At 40.3% G+C, this 16,047-nt stretch overlaps 3 protein-coding genes across 4 annotated transcripts in view; 1 reads left to right on the top strand and 2 right to left on the bottom strand.

The window, feature by feature from the left end:
- LOC132906703 (flotillin-2) overlaps nt 1–16,047 on the top strand; it is an 85,796-nt gene that overhangs the window by 29,619 nt on the left and 40,130 nt on the right. The gene's annotated exons all lie outside the window — the stretch shown is intronic.
- LOC132906810 (glucose dehydrogenase [FAD, quinone]) lies at nt 1,296–6,557 on the bottom strand. Of its 2 annotated transcripts, XM_060959338.1 has the most exons (4): nt 5,255–6,557; nt 4,453–5,198; nt 3,999–4,182; nt 1,296–3,346 (listed from the first exon to the last, which is right to left on the bottom strand). In XM_060959338.1, exons 2-4 carry the CDS (start codon nt 4,855–4,857, stop codon nt 2,040–2,042), a joined length of 1,896 nt encoding a protein of 631 aa, XP_060815321.1. In that variant the 5' UTR covers nt 4,858–5,198; nt 5,255–6,557; the 3' UTR covers nt 1,296–2,039. The 2 variants fall into 2 exon arrangements, with proteins under 2 accessions (XP_060815321.1, XP_060815322.1); XM_060959339.1 differs by having other exon boundaries at nt 4,453–6,557.
- LOC132907600 (glucose dehydrogenase [FAD, quinone]-like) lies at nt 10,112–15,572 on the bottom strand. The gene is made up of 5 exons (XM_060960856.1): nt 14,484–15,572; nt 13,646–13,902; nt 12,105–12,269; nt 11,765–11,917; nt 10,112–11,670 (listed from the first exon to the last, which is right to left on the bottom strand). The coding sequence occupies exons 1-5, from the start codon at nt 14,989–14,991 to the stop codon at nt 10,372–10,374; spliced, it is 2,382 nt and encodes a 793-aa protein (XP_060816839.1). The 5' UTR covers nt 14,992–15,572; the 3' UTR covers nt 10,112–10,371.

Raw genomic sequence — 16,047 nt, 5'->3', positions numbered from 1 at the left:
TAGAATCGACATACTGATCAATCAGGTCCAAGTATATTGACTTTCGTACAATTTGGTAGTACATACTCTCGTGTCATTACAGAAATTTGATGTTATGAGAATGAAACGTAGAGTCTGATAAAAAAAGTTCTTCATTGGAAACTAAGGGTGGCTACCCCCTGTAATTAATTATAATTAATCGACTTAATATAACTTAAATATTCCCACTATTTCTACTATTACTATTATTCTAGTTTTCGGGCTTTCGGAACATCGATAACGACTAAAATATATACATACTGTATCCGATGAATTTGACGATATTAATAAATAACGGTATTAATTATTTACAAAATCAACAAGTTCTAATGGTAACGACATTTATATCATGATATAGGAGAATAAATATTATTTGGTCACAGGTAGCGCATTCATTTCTTTAATTTACGAATAAGTTACTTACGAATGTTGTAGCTACGTATAAATTATTCGAATTGGCATTTATCCATTACTTTTTACATATGTATACCATCTCTAACAAACGAAAAAGTTAGTCTCGATTTTACAAACCTACTTACAAGTCTCCTTTAGATTGCTTCTTACAATACCTTTCCAGAAGCCGAACCTCCGGTATTTAAAATTGAAATAAAACGTATTCGCGTTTCGCATTACTCGCATCATAGTTATTCGAATCGAAAGTAGATCACAATATTATGTAATGGATTGTTGGTAACACGTATCCACGTAGAGCCGAGACTTATTCATATCTGTAACTCGTATTGTTTTCTGTTCCGAATATCTTATTTATTTAATTCGTTAAATCTACATTCTAGGCATCGTGATTTAACATCGATCGACTCGATTTCAATTGTCATTGAAATATACGAAACTACATCGATCTATACTCAAATTGGTTAAAGTAATCGGTATGCACGCGCAGCAGATCGTTGATTCTTGCTTACGTTGACCGACGTTCGTTCACGACTTTATAGCTTCTCGATTAAACCCAGAGAAATATCACCACACCCTGTATAAAGGGGCGGGTCATACATCATGTTGCATAAGTAAGCAATTCATTGGGTGATCGAGTACGTGTAAATGCTGCTTATCGATTATGTTGTAATACGGGAATTTTAAAAATTAAAACGAGTTTGCCGAAGCTGTCACATGCTTTATCTTCGTCTTTCTCTAATCATCGGTAATTTCTAGTGGTACAACAGTTAAGCGCGAAATGTCTTCCTTTTGAATCTTTTTCTTCTTATTCCTTGTGTAACACGGAGTAAAATAAAAACGAGAACACGATAATAATTATACGACGACGACATATCGATATAAAAGTAGAAAAAAGATATTTAAAAAATAGTTGATTCTTAAATAGCATGGACTTGAGCAATGTCTTTCTAGTTATACTTCTGGTATCTTTTTATTTTTCTCTTTTTTTTTCTTTCTTTCTGACAACTTTCGATCTGACCCAAGAGAAGAAAGTGAGAGGATTGAAAAAGACATCGGTAAACCATAAATTTTCGAGGAGCGGACGCTTATCGGAATATTCTTTCAAAACGTGTCACTCTATTCTAGAATAGGATCGATATTTTAGAAAAAAATGTATATGTTCCTTTTTGGGTAACAGAAAACGAATCTGTAAAAGCTCGCTTTCAGATTTTAACGGTTCACATCGGATACGTCTACATCGTTAGCGGTATAAGTAACGACGAAACGATTCGATCGTACATTATGACAGTCACATTTCCTATTCCTTAGTCGCGTGAAAAAAATATAAAATACGCATTTCCTTTAACGTCATCGACTCCTCGATCGATAAATTACTTACAAATTACTTACAAGCGAACCTAGCGACAATTAAACGATCACAGCTCCTTGCGTTCCTCCGTATCGTTAAATTAAAACCCTAATCAAACGTCCGTTTCGACGGAGAACGGTATTTCCATTACGTCGATCTACGTCGATCTCGATACTAGTCCCTTTTCTCCTATTTGTCGTTTACGAAATAACGCGGCGATCGACGGGATAAGCTGATTTCTCGGCAAGAATTCTTCCAGTCACGTAGCGACGATCGTAGCGTTGTCCCTTTTCCTCCGTGACAGCCATTGCTTCTTAATCAAATCGGCGCCTTTCTCTCCGATCATGATCACCGGTGCGTTTATGTTGCCGTTGGTGATCGTCGGCATAATGGACGCGTCGATTACCCTCAACCCGGTCACACCGTAGACTCTGAGTTCGGGGTCGACGACGGCCATGGGGTCGGTCGGTGGACCCATTTTCGCTGTACAGCTCATATGATAGATCGTCATAGTGTATTGTCGTATGGCACAGTTCCAGTATTCGTCGGTGAACATAGGTATGTGGTTACAGTTGGGTAGAGCGCGATTGTGGAATCTGGCACCGAATCTTTTCATGCTGCTCGTCTCTCCGAAAGCTATCGCAGCCTTCACGCCTTCCCTCAGGACATTCACGTCGTGAGGGTCGGTCAAATAATTGTGGTACATCAGGGGATAATCCAGAGGGTTTTTCGACTTCAGTTTCACGAAACCGCGAGATTTAGGCCTGAGAAGCATGGGGAACACCCCGAACAGGTCGCGGTAATTAATGTTCTGGAATACTTGGTTGTAAAAATCGTCCGTGAGTCCGTGAGCGTTTTTCACGTGCGTGCCTCCGTCGGAGCTGGTGGAGGAAGAGGTCAGCATGAACTCTATGTCGGGCCAATCGTCGCTTTGATTCGCGTATTTCGTCGAGATAAAACCTACGGACTCTAAGCCTACGTTCGTGGTTAATGGTCCGTCTTCCGTGATGGCGTACCGTAGAGCAGAATTGATGTTCACCAGGCGAGTCATCACGGTACTGATCGGATAATCGATCAAGAAAGCTAGACCACCCACCGCGATGTGATCCTGCAGGTTCTGGCCGACTCCAGGAGAATCGTGGACCACTGTAATTCCTACTTCTTCCAGGTGTTGTCTAGGTCCAATTCCCGAGAGCATTAACAGCTGAGGGGAATTTATGGCACCCGCCGAAAGAATGACCTCCTTCCTGGCGTAGACTACCTCTTTCCGACCTTCTTTGATGAACTCGACGCCGTAGGCTCTTTTCGTTCGTGGATCGATCAGGATCTTGGTTACGTGACTCCACAGGGATAGATCAAAGTTTTTTCGTAATTGAATGGGTCTGACGAATGCTTTCGCGGAGCTGCATCTTGTTCCTCTTCGCATGGTGTATTGGTAGAAAGCAAAGCCCGTCTGTTGCTCTCCGTTTACGTCTACTATGTCGTAGCCCATCTCTTCGCCGGCTTGTAGGAAGGCCACTCCTAGAGGTGTGTTGTAGGGTGAGTCCTGAATCGTCAGATACCCTCCTTCGAGAAGAAACGACAAATATTTAGTCCAATTAGAGATCGTTTCATTCTAATTGAGAGAAAAGAGAATAGAAGCACGAGTACGATCGATGGATGTTTTATATATCGTTAGTAATGCGATGCAAATGCCGTGTTATCATTGAAAATCAATTTTTTATCTCTCTTCAAACTGACTCACTCTTCTTACGTATCGTAATTGTTGCACGTGTTTTAAAAATCTCTTGCTCGGCAAGATCAGTTATAATTAGAATCACTTGCGTATGGAATCGGAGTCTCGTTCGCATTAGAACAAAATCGCAACCAACTTAACCACTTTTTTCTTAGATAATATGTCGTATATCAGTTTGGTGGAGTCTATCGCTATGACGGTTAATTGTTGCTACTCTGATTGTTAGTAAAGAAAGCGATAATTATGCGAATGATCAAAATATAATGCGTAATCTTTCGCGCGTATTCTTCCAACGGAGGAATTTTTCTTTCTATAGTATTTTTCAATTATACTCGTTTCGCCATACGTGAAGATTGGAATCTATTCTGTTAATAACATCTGTTACATTAATGCGTTGGTAATGTATTCTGATAATAATTTATGAAAGATCACTTAGGTATAGTATTGTTAATAAATATTTGTATTAAAATTATAGCGTCTTACCAGTGCTATGGTATCTAGTGTTGCGAGCTAAATAGGGATTTCTTTGATCTTGAGATTTTTTGAAATAAGGCAGAACATCCTCGTAACCCCACCCAGGGTTTCCGAAACTTTCCCACTGATCGAAATCTCGTCGATTTCCTCGAATGTAGAGCATCGTGTTGAGCACGCTCGAGCCACCCAAAACCTAAAATAGCATTAAAAAGAGATATTAAATATCTTCAATCGTGAAAATATTTAATACGTTTCTTTACTTTTACGTTCATACGTATACTTTACGCTTAACGTTAGAACTACTGTAGCAGACCAAACGACTGGTTTCCGACTTTGTATCTTCGCAATTACTGAAAACTCGGAAATAGAGATGTTTGAGAAAACTTGCCGAGACGTTGTCGGTAGTTCTAACGTTAATAAAATATTCAATCAGAGTATTTCTTTGCTACAAAAATGTTTCAACCTTTCCTCTGGTCCAACAGCATCGTCGATCGATCATCGCTTGACAAGCTGAATCTTGCGGCTGAGTCCTGTATTTCCAATCCACTTTGCTCTTGTGCAAATAAAGGGATAGTATAGGGACATCCGTTATCTCGGTTTCGTGTCCTCCAGCCTCTAACAACAGCACATTCCACTTAGGATTTTCTGTAAGTCTGTTCACCACCACGCTTCCGGCCGATCCACCTCCCACCACCACAAAATCGTATTCTTTCCGTATATTCTTCGTCACTTTAGGATAATTCTCAGGATCCATCAGATCGTAATTGTAGTATGCTAGAGCCGCTATGATAATAGGAATTATCGCCACCTTTCCAAGTAAAACAGTGGCACCCTTTATCGCCAACGTGGCTGCTGTCACGATACTCATTTTTCTGCCGTTTCTTTATCAACTTTTCTTTTCGCCAAATTTTCCTGATTATAGCTACGTTTCGAACGAAACATTCGAGTTTCAATTCTTTTTTGCTTCTTGCTTCTTCTTCGATTTTCTGTTACACGTCGAGGGTTCTGAACATTCTCGAAGAAAGAAGAGATCGTGCTGCGGAGAGTCTGCTTCTGTAATAATAAAATCGAACGATGTCATCGAGCTCTGTTATTATACAAAGCTCCGTTGCAAGTCGTGAAAAATAAATTCTTCACGACGAATTAAAAGAATCGTTCGATTCGTGAATGACAGACCAACGTTTTCTTAATACGCATGCTTGAGAAAACCTACAAAGAGATAAAATAACGTTCTTGCCAATCGGAAATTTTGTGAAGAATTTTACCTGATCTTTGATTTAATTATACGTTAAAATTCTCTGACAAGAGTAACCTTCTTGAGGAAGATGAGAATTTTGCGTCAGCCAGTTCTTTGTGATTTATTTCCTACAAAGACTTCTCGCAAAGACGAGAAAAGACATATTTTTCTGTATTCACAGTGATAAAGGAAGTAAAATTAACTCCTAAAACTTTACACCTGCGCGAAAAACGCCGTTTCAATGATTCGACTTACGTGTCCACTATTTTTTAATTGCTCTATGCACTGCTGCTCGTGACGTTTTGTATCATCACGAGACAATAAACCTGAAACTTCGAAACACGGTTTCTCACTTACATGTTAACGAGGCTTATATTCACCGGCACGAAACTTATATTCATTCCGACTGTCAGTCGTCGATACGGTACTCGACGAGAAGCAACTACAAAGCATGCTGCGAAACGATTCCAAGTAATCTCGCGTTTGCATAACTTTCTTTTTTTTTAACGATGCAGTCCAGTGACATCGCTATTCACGGGCAACCTGTCGCTCGTTGCCGATCGTACATTTTCAGTCAGGGTCGCGATACACTTTCTTTTCCTTTTACGGATCACGTCATTCGCTTGTAACGATTGGTATTTTTGGTACAATGGAAGTATTATACGTCGGTGGAAATTGGTAACAAAGTTCGTTTTGATTCGTCGAATGGAACGCTACAAACAGAATTAAGCGCGGTTAAAGAAACTCACTCTCGTGTTCTCGCGTTCGTTTAACGACGCCTGATCATGACTCAAAAATTGAAAAAAGTATCATGTTACTTTCACGAAACGTAAACAACAATCGTATAAACGTAAGAGTGTTCGCTAAATAAATCATGGTTTCTGACACTACCGTTTGCAGCACTTGTTCCATTCAACTTTACTTGCCCAACGGTTCTGTAGATTTTATTTTATTTCCACGACACTAAATCATCGCTAAATCATCGTTTCTTTGATACTCACTCTCCAGTTTCCGACTATCGATTCCTACGAAAATCGTTCTACGAAAATCGTTCGAACGATCGATCGCGTGACTAGGTATTTTCTATGAGGTTGAGAAAAAGGCACGATCCTCGTGGACCATGCATGGAGGTATGCATGGAAGCCGATCGAGCAACTCGCGAACGCAGAGAAAGCGAAAGACTGAATGCTCGAACATCACGTTCTACGTATAAAACGTACCCGTAGTACCACCACTTTGGTCCTACCAACCGACTACTATTGACCCTTGGGGTGAAATGTTTCGTACGTGTGTCCAATCGGTGACCGATGCGACGATCGTTACACCAGCGTTATATGCACCGGCATCGTACAAACATTTTACTGGAATAAGCGTCCATGTCGTGAAATAACAAGCCGATCTAAACGCCGAGACACAAATATCCAGTTACCTTCACCTACAACGATGGTTATGTGACTAGAATCGCAGAAGTCGCTGTATCCATTAGGAGTCTTACCATTTATGATATATTAGTACCGGTTTAATTGACCGTATCTGTCTACATCGATTCTTGAAGCTAACTTCTAACGAAGCGATCCTTTGACACCTATGTAAAATAGATAAGAGTGTCTTGCGTTATATAATTTTATCAATTTTCTCTTTATTTCGTGAAATTAATCGATTTGGCAAATAAGCGGTTCAGCCGTTGTTACTATAGATGCGTATCTTTTTCAAACTTCTAACGAAGCGGTCCTTTGACACCTATGTAAAATAGATAAGAGCGTCTTGCGTTATATAATTTTATCAATTTTCTCTTTATTTCGTGAAATTAATCGATTTGGCAAATAAGCGGTTCAGCCGTTGTTACTATAGATGCGTATCTTTTTAAAACTTCTAACGAAGCGATCCTTTGACACCTATGTAAAATAGATAAGAGCGTCTTGTGTTATATAATTTTATCAATTTTCTCTTTATTTCGTGAAATTAATCGATTTGGCAAATAAGCGGTTCAGCCGTTGTTACTATAAATGCGTATCTTTTTAAAAATCTAATTTGAAAAATTGGCGTTCTATATTTATCGCCGAATCGGTTCGTGAATCTTACGGCGGTTTCATTCGATCTTTCAAAGATACTGCAACTAAATTACCGAAACTTGATTTTCGATTTCGCAAACGATCAACTGCGACAAGCATTTTTAGTGGAAATTTGATTACGGGGACTCCCCACGAAATCAATCGTTGCTCGTCGCAAAGATCACATCGAGCGTTATGCCATGCTATATACGTACTATATACACTTTGTGTAATGAGATGTAATCGTATTTGCAAATAAACATGCATAATATTGTTTTCCAATTAAATCGTGACCCGTTTTACATTCTTTTTTTATATATCTAGGTGAATAATGTAAAAACGACATGTACGACATCGATAAACATAACTGCGTTATGGAAATATGGAAATAAAATTCATTGGAATAAACATTAGATTCGTTATGAAGAAATCTCTGACTACACAGTTCTACTTTTATACCGTTGATTAATGGTCTTTGCGTGAATTTTAATACCGCGATTTAATACGTTCTTATAAATCGTTTTTAAAAGCGAAACGCACAGGAATAAAAATAGATTCAAAAATGTTTACCACGCGATAAATAATCTATACGTGTATTTAATAAATAGCAATCCGAAGCAGCATTTTTATTCGCGTTTGATGGATTTTTCGTGGAATATCGGTGGACTGGAGGACGAAGATCCGAAGGACGAACGACGGCTTTGCATTTTTCGCTCGCTTTCTCCTTCTCTTTCTCTTTGATTATCCCTTGCTACTCGGCTTTCGGTCGTCGTCATCGCCGTATTTTACAAGTACCATACGTTAGACGGAAACATTTCACTTTCGCCCGGGCGATTTTGAAATCGCCTTGGTCAAGTTGCCTTTTCACTCCAGTTGTACGATATCGCGTTCGTATACTACCGCGTACTTAAAAAATTGGGAAAGACCCTTCGAGTGAAAGTTTTTCGTTCTTACGCGATGTCAGTTATACTTATAGCGACGAGTGGCCATGATCGCGTAATCGGGTATTGAATCATCGTGTTTCGTCTTTTCGAAGAAACGAAATTTTGTAGAGTACTTACCATTATGCGATCGAGAGAAATATTAATTTATTAGTCGAGTCGTTCTTCTATCGGAAATTTTCGTAATTATCGATCGATGGTCGACCGATTTTAGCGAATCGAAACTTTACGATCGTAAATAACGAATTTGTTGTTTCCATATCGAATAGAGAATGATATACCTTATGAAACCGTATCGTTGGTTTAGCGATCAGGTTTTATCCGGATCAAAGAATCGTCGACTTGAAACTCATAAAAGTAGATCGTGCGATAATAACCACGAGTCTTCGCATGTTTCGCGATGCTCGCCAATGTTTTCTAGAAGATTATCTTCCTTCGTACAGTTATTACACGGAGGTCATTGTAAACGAGTAGAGCATAAAATCTTAAGAGTTTCTGCCGTAAAAAAGCGGATGGTATTATATCTTACCGTAATCGCGCCAATAAAAAAAGCATTGGCAGAAAAAATTGGAACAAGAGACGATTCATAATCGGTACGTTTCATAGCTGTTTGTTACTGATAATCGATCGATCGATGGGCACTTAGTTTAGCACTTTGATGTCTCGATGCCAAGTAATAATTATACAAGCTTTGTTGCATCGTTACTCATTCGTGACATAGTTATAAAGTTCAGGTTTTGTTATCGTTTAGGAATCGCCAAAAAAGCTCGAAATCTCCGTTGAATCGCCATAAGGGCGACACCTTTCGGCCAGCGATCGACGTAACTCACACGGTGGCGATGACGATCGTTTGCGCTCTCGAAAACATCGATCGCGACTGCTTAAAGCGATCATCGTCTCGTAAAATCCGGTCGCTGCATTCGCCCATCAAGGAGATTTCGAAGGCTGATCCGGAAGGTGTCGTGTCCTCGCATTTAGCGAAAGTACAGAAGAAACAAATAAGACGCACGAGTAACGCAAGCTGAACGTATTAGCGAAGCGTGAATTTATCTTTATTCGTCTGTTTGTAGGATAAAAAGGTAATACGACTTGTTTTTCTGTTTCAGGTAAGATGGTGAACGATAGCGTTACATTCTTCGTTGGTCTTTCCATGTTCCGGACGAAGGTACTTATCTACTCGCATTTTAGCCTATCAACGAATGACATGGAACTTATCTCCTAGATGCAAAAATATTCCTTATACATATACAAATATGTAAATACATAGACGTAAAAACGTTGGAATGTCACAGTGAAATAGACGCGACAGTTGGTACGAGCCTAACAGCAGGCAACACGCGATACGTCCAAGCAAACGGGAGATCGAGTAGTGTTTATTCGTTTCCATAGAAACGCGAGAAGAAAGTACGCACCAGACCGAATTCATCTTCGGTATAGGGTATAGGTCTAAAGTCTAAGGTTTTACCTATTCGTTTCTAACTAACAATTATATACTTTCTCTGTGTCATTACGCATAATATCTTGCGCGGTGGCACCTCTAACCGCGAATTACATTAACCTACGTTATGTCGTAAGAAATGTTAATACTTGATGAAATTTTGGGTTGTTCGAAAAGTTTCTTTCGTTTTACGAGGAAGTAATAAACGCACAACGTTTTTGTTTTATATTATTTCGTCGAATTACGTACGATCCATTTTGTTCTGTCGAGATAAACACCGCGACGTTTCCCAGACTTAGTTTCACCTTTGTACGAAGGTGTACTGTTGTAAAAAACATGTTTGCGAAAGAGAGACACTTTTCGGACAACCTAATATGATAAGAAATACTTGTACAAGGAACTTACGTGTATATGCGGATTTTCCTATAGAATATTTCCGAAAGTAATGGTTTTTTTCATCGAGTAATCCACGTTCTAAATGTTAAACCCATATTGCGTGCTAACTTTGGAACTAAAAATAGCTCCGCGATCTATTCGTTGTATTTATTTATATATAAACGCTATAAATCTTTTCTACACCCTTCTACCTTTCTACATTTCTACGAAAAGAATACCGCGTTTCAACGTAGAAACCCTGACAAAGCCTCGCTACTCGTACAATTCAAAGTTGTTTGTTTCCGCGAACGTTGCTATATTTGCTTTAGGTGGTGTCGCCTTAGACAAACTTTTTACCATGCAACCAGTCCTCTTTGATCATATCGCTGGCTTTCTCCGCGATCATGATAGTAGGCGCGTTCGTGTTCCCCCTAACGATCTTTGGCATTATCGAAGCGTCGACGACCCTCAGCCCGCTAACTCCGTATACCCTTAACATGGGATCTACGACCGCATCGGGATCCCAATCTGGCCCCATTTTACACGAACCTACCGGATGATAGATCGTTGCCGTGTACTCCATCATCACGCACTTCCAGTAATCCTTCGTAGCGAATACGAAATGTCTACACGAAGGCAGAGGTGTATCGATCAACCGGAAACCATATTTTTGAAACGAGTCCGTACGAAACAACTCTAAAGCAGCTTCTACTCCTTCGACCAGTACATCCGCGTCGGGATAGCTCGTAAAGTATCCGGGATAGATCAACGGTGGTCCCCACAACGGATCGGTATCGTTTAACAGTATATATCCTCTGCTCTTTGGCGACAATAAAATCGGTCTAATGTTAATAGCGTCGTAATAGGACAGCGGTTCGACCGCTGTTTCGCGATATTCCTCGGGATCTTTCAGAAAATCCTGCTGATTGCTGGCATCGAACGTATACTGTATGTTAGGTAGATCGTACTCGCGTTGAGAAATCGTTTGCAGGAAGACGCCACAGGTAATGGCTCCAGCGGCGGATAGTGGCCCCATCCGGGTTTTCTCGTAATAAAAAATGTCATTTTCTTTCAAATCGTTGTCTTTGCTCGTCGAAGTAACGTTCAGCGCGATCACAATGCCATCCATCGTCACGTGATCTTGAAGATTCCTTCCAACTGGTAAATCGCTGACCACTTTGATCCCGTGTTTCCTCGACTCTTCCTTCGGACCAATTCCAGAGAGCATCAGGATTTTAGGCGAATTGATCGCGCCGGCTGACAGAATCACCTCTTTCCTAGCCGAAACCGATCTTGTAAATCTCGTGGCTGTCGAAACGTACTCGACACCGGTCACGCGTTTTGTTTCGTCGTCTATCAACAATCTCGTGACGTGAGCCTCGGTTTCGATCGTCAGATTCTTCCGTTTGCGTCTGACGGGTCTGACGAACGCGCCGTTCGCGCTTTGACGCATTCCACGAGCAGAGGTCATTTGCAGTTTCATCACGCCCAGCTGGCTCTTCGCGTTGGAATCCACCGATTCGTGGCCGAGTTCTCGCCAGGCGTTCAACAGGATCTCCGCGTTGACGTCGGTATATGGAAATCGTTCTACCGACTGATAGCCTCCTTCTTTGTGGTAGTATGGATTCTTTTTCACGACCTGGAGAAAATACCGATTTTATTCCATCTTCTCGTTACCTGCTCATTCGCTTTCGATATTACGATTTTAACGAAAGCTTCGATCGATTCGTCACCTCTGCATTCTTGTTATTTTCCGATTTGAGAAAATATGGCAAAACTTCTTCGTAGCTCCACCCGTAATTCCCTTCTTCCGCCCATTCGTCGTAGTCTCTCGGATTACCACGAATGTAAATCATATAATTGATACTGCTGGAACCACCCATCACCTGTACGAAAGACGATACACTTTTTAAAGTCCGGATACTTGTGACTTTGTAAATAACGAACAAACAAAATTTCCAAGTTCGATAGTCTTTGTCGATCGTTTTTGGTATTTGGTAAATTTCAAACTGTCGGTACGTTCTTGACGGTAATCGATTTCTTCGTTCGATGTTGGACCATCGGAATACGTACCTTGCCCCTTGGCCACGCACAACTTTTACCCCGTCTCGATCGACACGAGTGTCGCTCCGGTTGCGTACGATACATCCAATCGATATTGCTGGCTTGTAACATAGAGGCGAACGCCGGAATATCGGCTACCATTGGTTCTTCCGTGCCACTTTCCAATAACAGTATCTGAAAACGATCGAAAAGTTTGGAAATAGTTTGCGTTTCTCTTAGTCGTTTACTTGTGAATCGTAACCGTATTCTACGTGGCGTATTTATAATCGTTAAATCGTTAAATCGTTAAATCTCTGTATCATAGTATATTAGCAAGATACTGTCGTTGAAAATACACATCTACAATCATCGCTGTCGACGATTCTCAAAATAATCCAATAAGCGTGATGCGTTTCGTGGCCTGTTTTAATCGCTACGAAGCCTTCAAGCGGTCACGACATAATCATCGACGATCTTCTATTCTGTGACCCGTTTCAAAGAAGCCCTGGACTTTTCAACGAGAGGATTATCAGCTTTCTCAAGCTTTACGCATCAAACGCAACAAAGCATGCTACGGCATAAAATATTTTTTAAAAAGCGAAAGTTCTTCGTAATTCCTTAATATCCATTCTATACATCTTTTGTTTTTACGTATATTATAGTTGCATTTTTTAATTAGCTTTAATTTCGTTAATTTCGTAGCTTTAATTTCGTTAAAAGCGCAGAGTTTCCTTTTATCTATCTCGATCGTTTTAATTCTTTCGCCGTAGAATTTTTCCGCGATCTTCCCTTAGATCGCTTCAGCTTGTCATCCGTTAGTCACCCGTTAGTCACCGATTTGCAATGCGCCACGTTAGTAAAAGTCTCGCTAATTCTTATTTCCACGCGTCCGTAAAAACGTATCCTTTCTGTTCGTCGAACGGCAATGGAATTTAGCGCAGACTTTCCTGTATCAGTTTATTACGTTCGTTCGTCTACATAAAAATTTCAACGATTTTTCTTCCTGCAAACTCAACTGACTATAAATTCATTCGAAAGGTGTACTTTATTACTTTGAGAAACGAATATTTTAGACACTGAATATTTACATTCGATCGACCAAACATCTGTTTACGTTGTTTAAAATATAAAAATAGCTATTTTTTACGATGCGGTGAAAATTAAAAATTCGTTATGGGTCACCGACGATTGACTCTACGACGAATATGTTAAATACGTACAGCGCCGTACGACTGGCAATATTTACAACCGGTTTGCAGGTTTTATTCCATGAGTAATGGCAAGTCAACTAAAATTTGTCGTTTGAAGCATGTAGAAATTGCTGGCGCTTGGCCAACAACTAAATTGGAAACGTGGAATAAATTAGTTAAGTACGTGTGTACTCGATGAATATTCAAACTCGATCTTCTCGCAGACCAACGCTCGAAGAAAAAAAGAAATTGTATTTTTCCTCGGCTTATCTTCTGCTATCTTGGCTCGAGCGATCGTTTCCAAGCTAATTGCACCGCCACCAACCCCGAGAGCTTCCGCGTGATCGCAAATTGAAACGAAAGGACGAACCAAGTAGCTACCTTCCAATGTTTTACTTCGCTTAGTCTATTCGCAAGGACGCAACCTGCCGATCCAGCTCCAACGATAATGAAATCGTATACTTTCGTTGGCAAGTTGGTCGCTTGCGGCGAATTCACAGTGACCTCGGTGCCCATGGAAATTTGTTGCGTCGCTCGTAGATTATAATTTTGGTCGTTTACTTGATTTTCGAGAGTTAACGAACGTGGACGACCGTTCGTGGCATCGTTTATCCATCGTGGTTGATCGTACGTTTTTTCTGTGAAAATTAGCACGGTAAATTAAAAAAATATGTATTCGAGTTAAATAATAAACGATTGAAGTAAAATAGGAGACGATACCTGTTTTATTTGGTCTTGCTTTAAGTTTTCATTCTGTTAGGTGAATGTTTTTTTAGATATTGCATATACGTTAATATTCTAATCTTATCAGATCATTAATTGCAAAATAAACACGTTAGATAAATACTTTCACTTAGATAGTAGCTATTCGAAGTGTACCAACGTCGTTATTTTGTGTCAACTTAGGTATAAAAAGTTGATCGCCTCTGTCGCAATTACGCGTGAACGTAATGTTACTATCTACGCTAATAATGCTAGATAATTTCATATTACGATTCGAACGTTACATACGCGAATTTTAACATCGAATTTCATTAAACAACACAGAGGAAGATAAAACACGAAGAACAGAATATTCATATTCCAGGAAAAACATCTAATTTCCTTCATTCTACCACTTTCTACGATTTTTATCTCATAATCAGGAAGAAAGGGTGAAATCTGTGCAGTTTGCAAACAAAAACACATAACGCGCATACAAAAATCGATCGTTCTTTACCTTTCTCGGCAACAAAGCCGTTGTAAATCGTAACCGGCGTGCCGATCGGTCGATCCACGATTCTCGTTCGCGGATAGAAATCGTAAATTCCTGTTAAATTCGCCATCGACGAACCTATTTTAGCGTTAACTGCCTCGCTGTCGTCGCTTTCATCCTTCGCTCTCGTTAAAGTTCCACCATCGTACCAAAGTACCGAATCGTAAACTCCGCTCGGTGATTTCATTGACGCAGGATCGTCCGGCAACGAAATCTTCCGCCCATAAGTAGCATCTTGCCGCGAGTCTGCGAAATATCCTACGCTGGCTTTCGATTTTGTCGATTCTTCGACGTGGTCGAATTTCCATGCTGAACTCTGAGAATCGAAATCACCAAACGAATAATAAGAGTCTTTCGAATAACCGAAGAGATGAGCGACGAGCGTCAGAAACATGAACGTAGGCGGTTGACAGGTTGACACGGTGGAATGGGGCGAGCACAGGCTCGCTAGATCCGGAGGTACCCACGACATCGTTCCTCCAGACGATAACCCTTCTTGATCTTTTCGATGGTTGGCTCGACTGTCGAGGAGAACGAATTGGATGCTACGTATTGATTTTGGCGACGTGTTTGTACAGAGTAGTTTCCGAGCAAAGGAATTCTAGCGGCAACGAGTGGATAGGAGAAGTTGATCGATAAATGTACGGTAGATAAGAATTTTCTGACGGGTATTCAGTCGTTCCAAAGGACGAAAATATCTTCTTTCGTTTTACTTTGGAATTTCTAACGTTTCCGATTTTCAATTAGGTTTTACAATTTTATAATTAGTTAAGTTACGCTTACGGTCGAAAAGTATGTAATTCGACGTGGTAAACGGAAAACGAGACCGACGACTGTATTTCCTTCTATTCTTTTCCAATCCAGAGCCGTTTGCGCCCAGTAGCAGAAGAAAAAGGTTTCGAATGTCGCTTAAACGACAAAGGGTTCGTCAGCTGATCGTATCGCCTTCGTCGTTTACATATGGGAACGAAGCAACGACACGGGGTAATTGCCATTCGTTCTTTAAAAGCAGTCGTGTTTGTAGCCCATCAAATACTACCTGTCGCTAAGATTGTTGTTTATTACTTAATCGATGACAGGCACGTGGCTTCTTATTCGAATTACTTTTACGCGAAAGATGTTAATATTAGATCGCATGAACTTACATTATCACTTCCAGAAAACGCGGCGAATCAAGTGTTTCTAAAGTAAATCATCGTCGTAGGATCGAAGTAAAATACAAGCAAAGAAAAGACGATCTCTCGAATTGTTAATTTTACACTATCGAATTCACTTTCCGTCAACTTTTTGTACATGCGTCACGCCCATTTAAATCCCATTTTCATCGCGTTAAAGCTAAAAATTATCGAGTATATCGCAACGTTAAAACACTAAAACGACACTTATCTGGAGCCCAGGTGAAAACCGTCGTACCTGACGACTCGGTTGGACGTCGATATACGAATGGATGCAACCAAAGGCTCGGTTGGCTACGGGAAGGGTCGCGGGATCTTTGTTACGGATATCGCTGACCATCGACAATTGATTT

Source organism: Bombus pascuorum, chromosome 5 (assembly GCF_905332965.1).
Source record: "Bombus pascuorum chromosome 5, iyBomPasc1.1, whole genome shotgun sequence".
Lineage (NCBI taxonomy): Eukaryota > Metazoa > Arthropoda > Insecta > Hymenoptera > Apidae > Bombus > Bombus pascuorum.
This window is presented reverse-complemented; position numbering and strand designations above follow the sequence as displayed.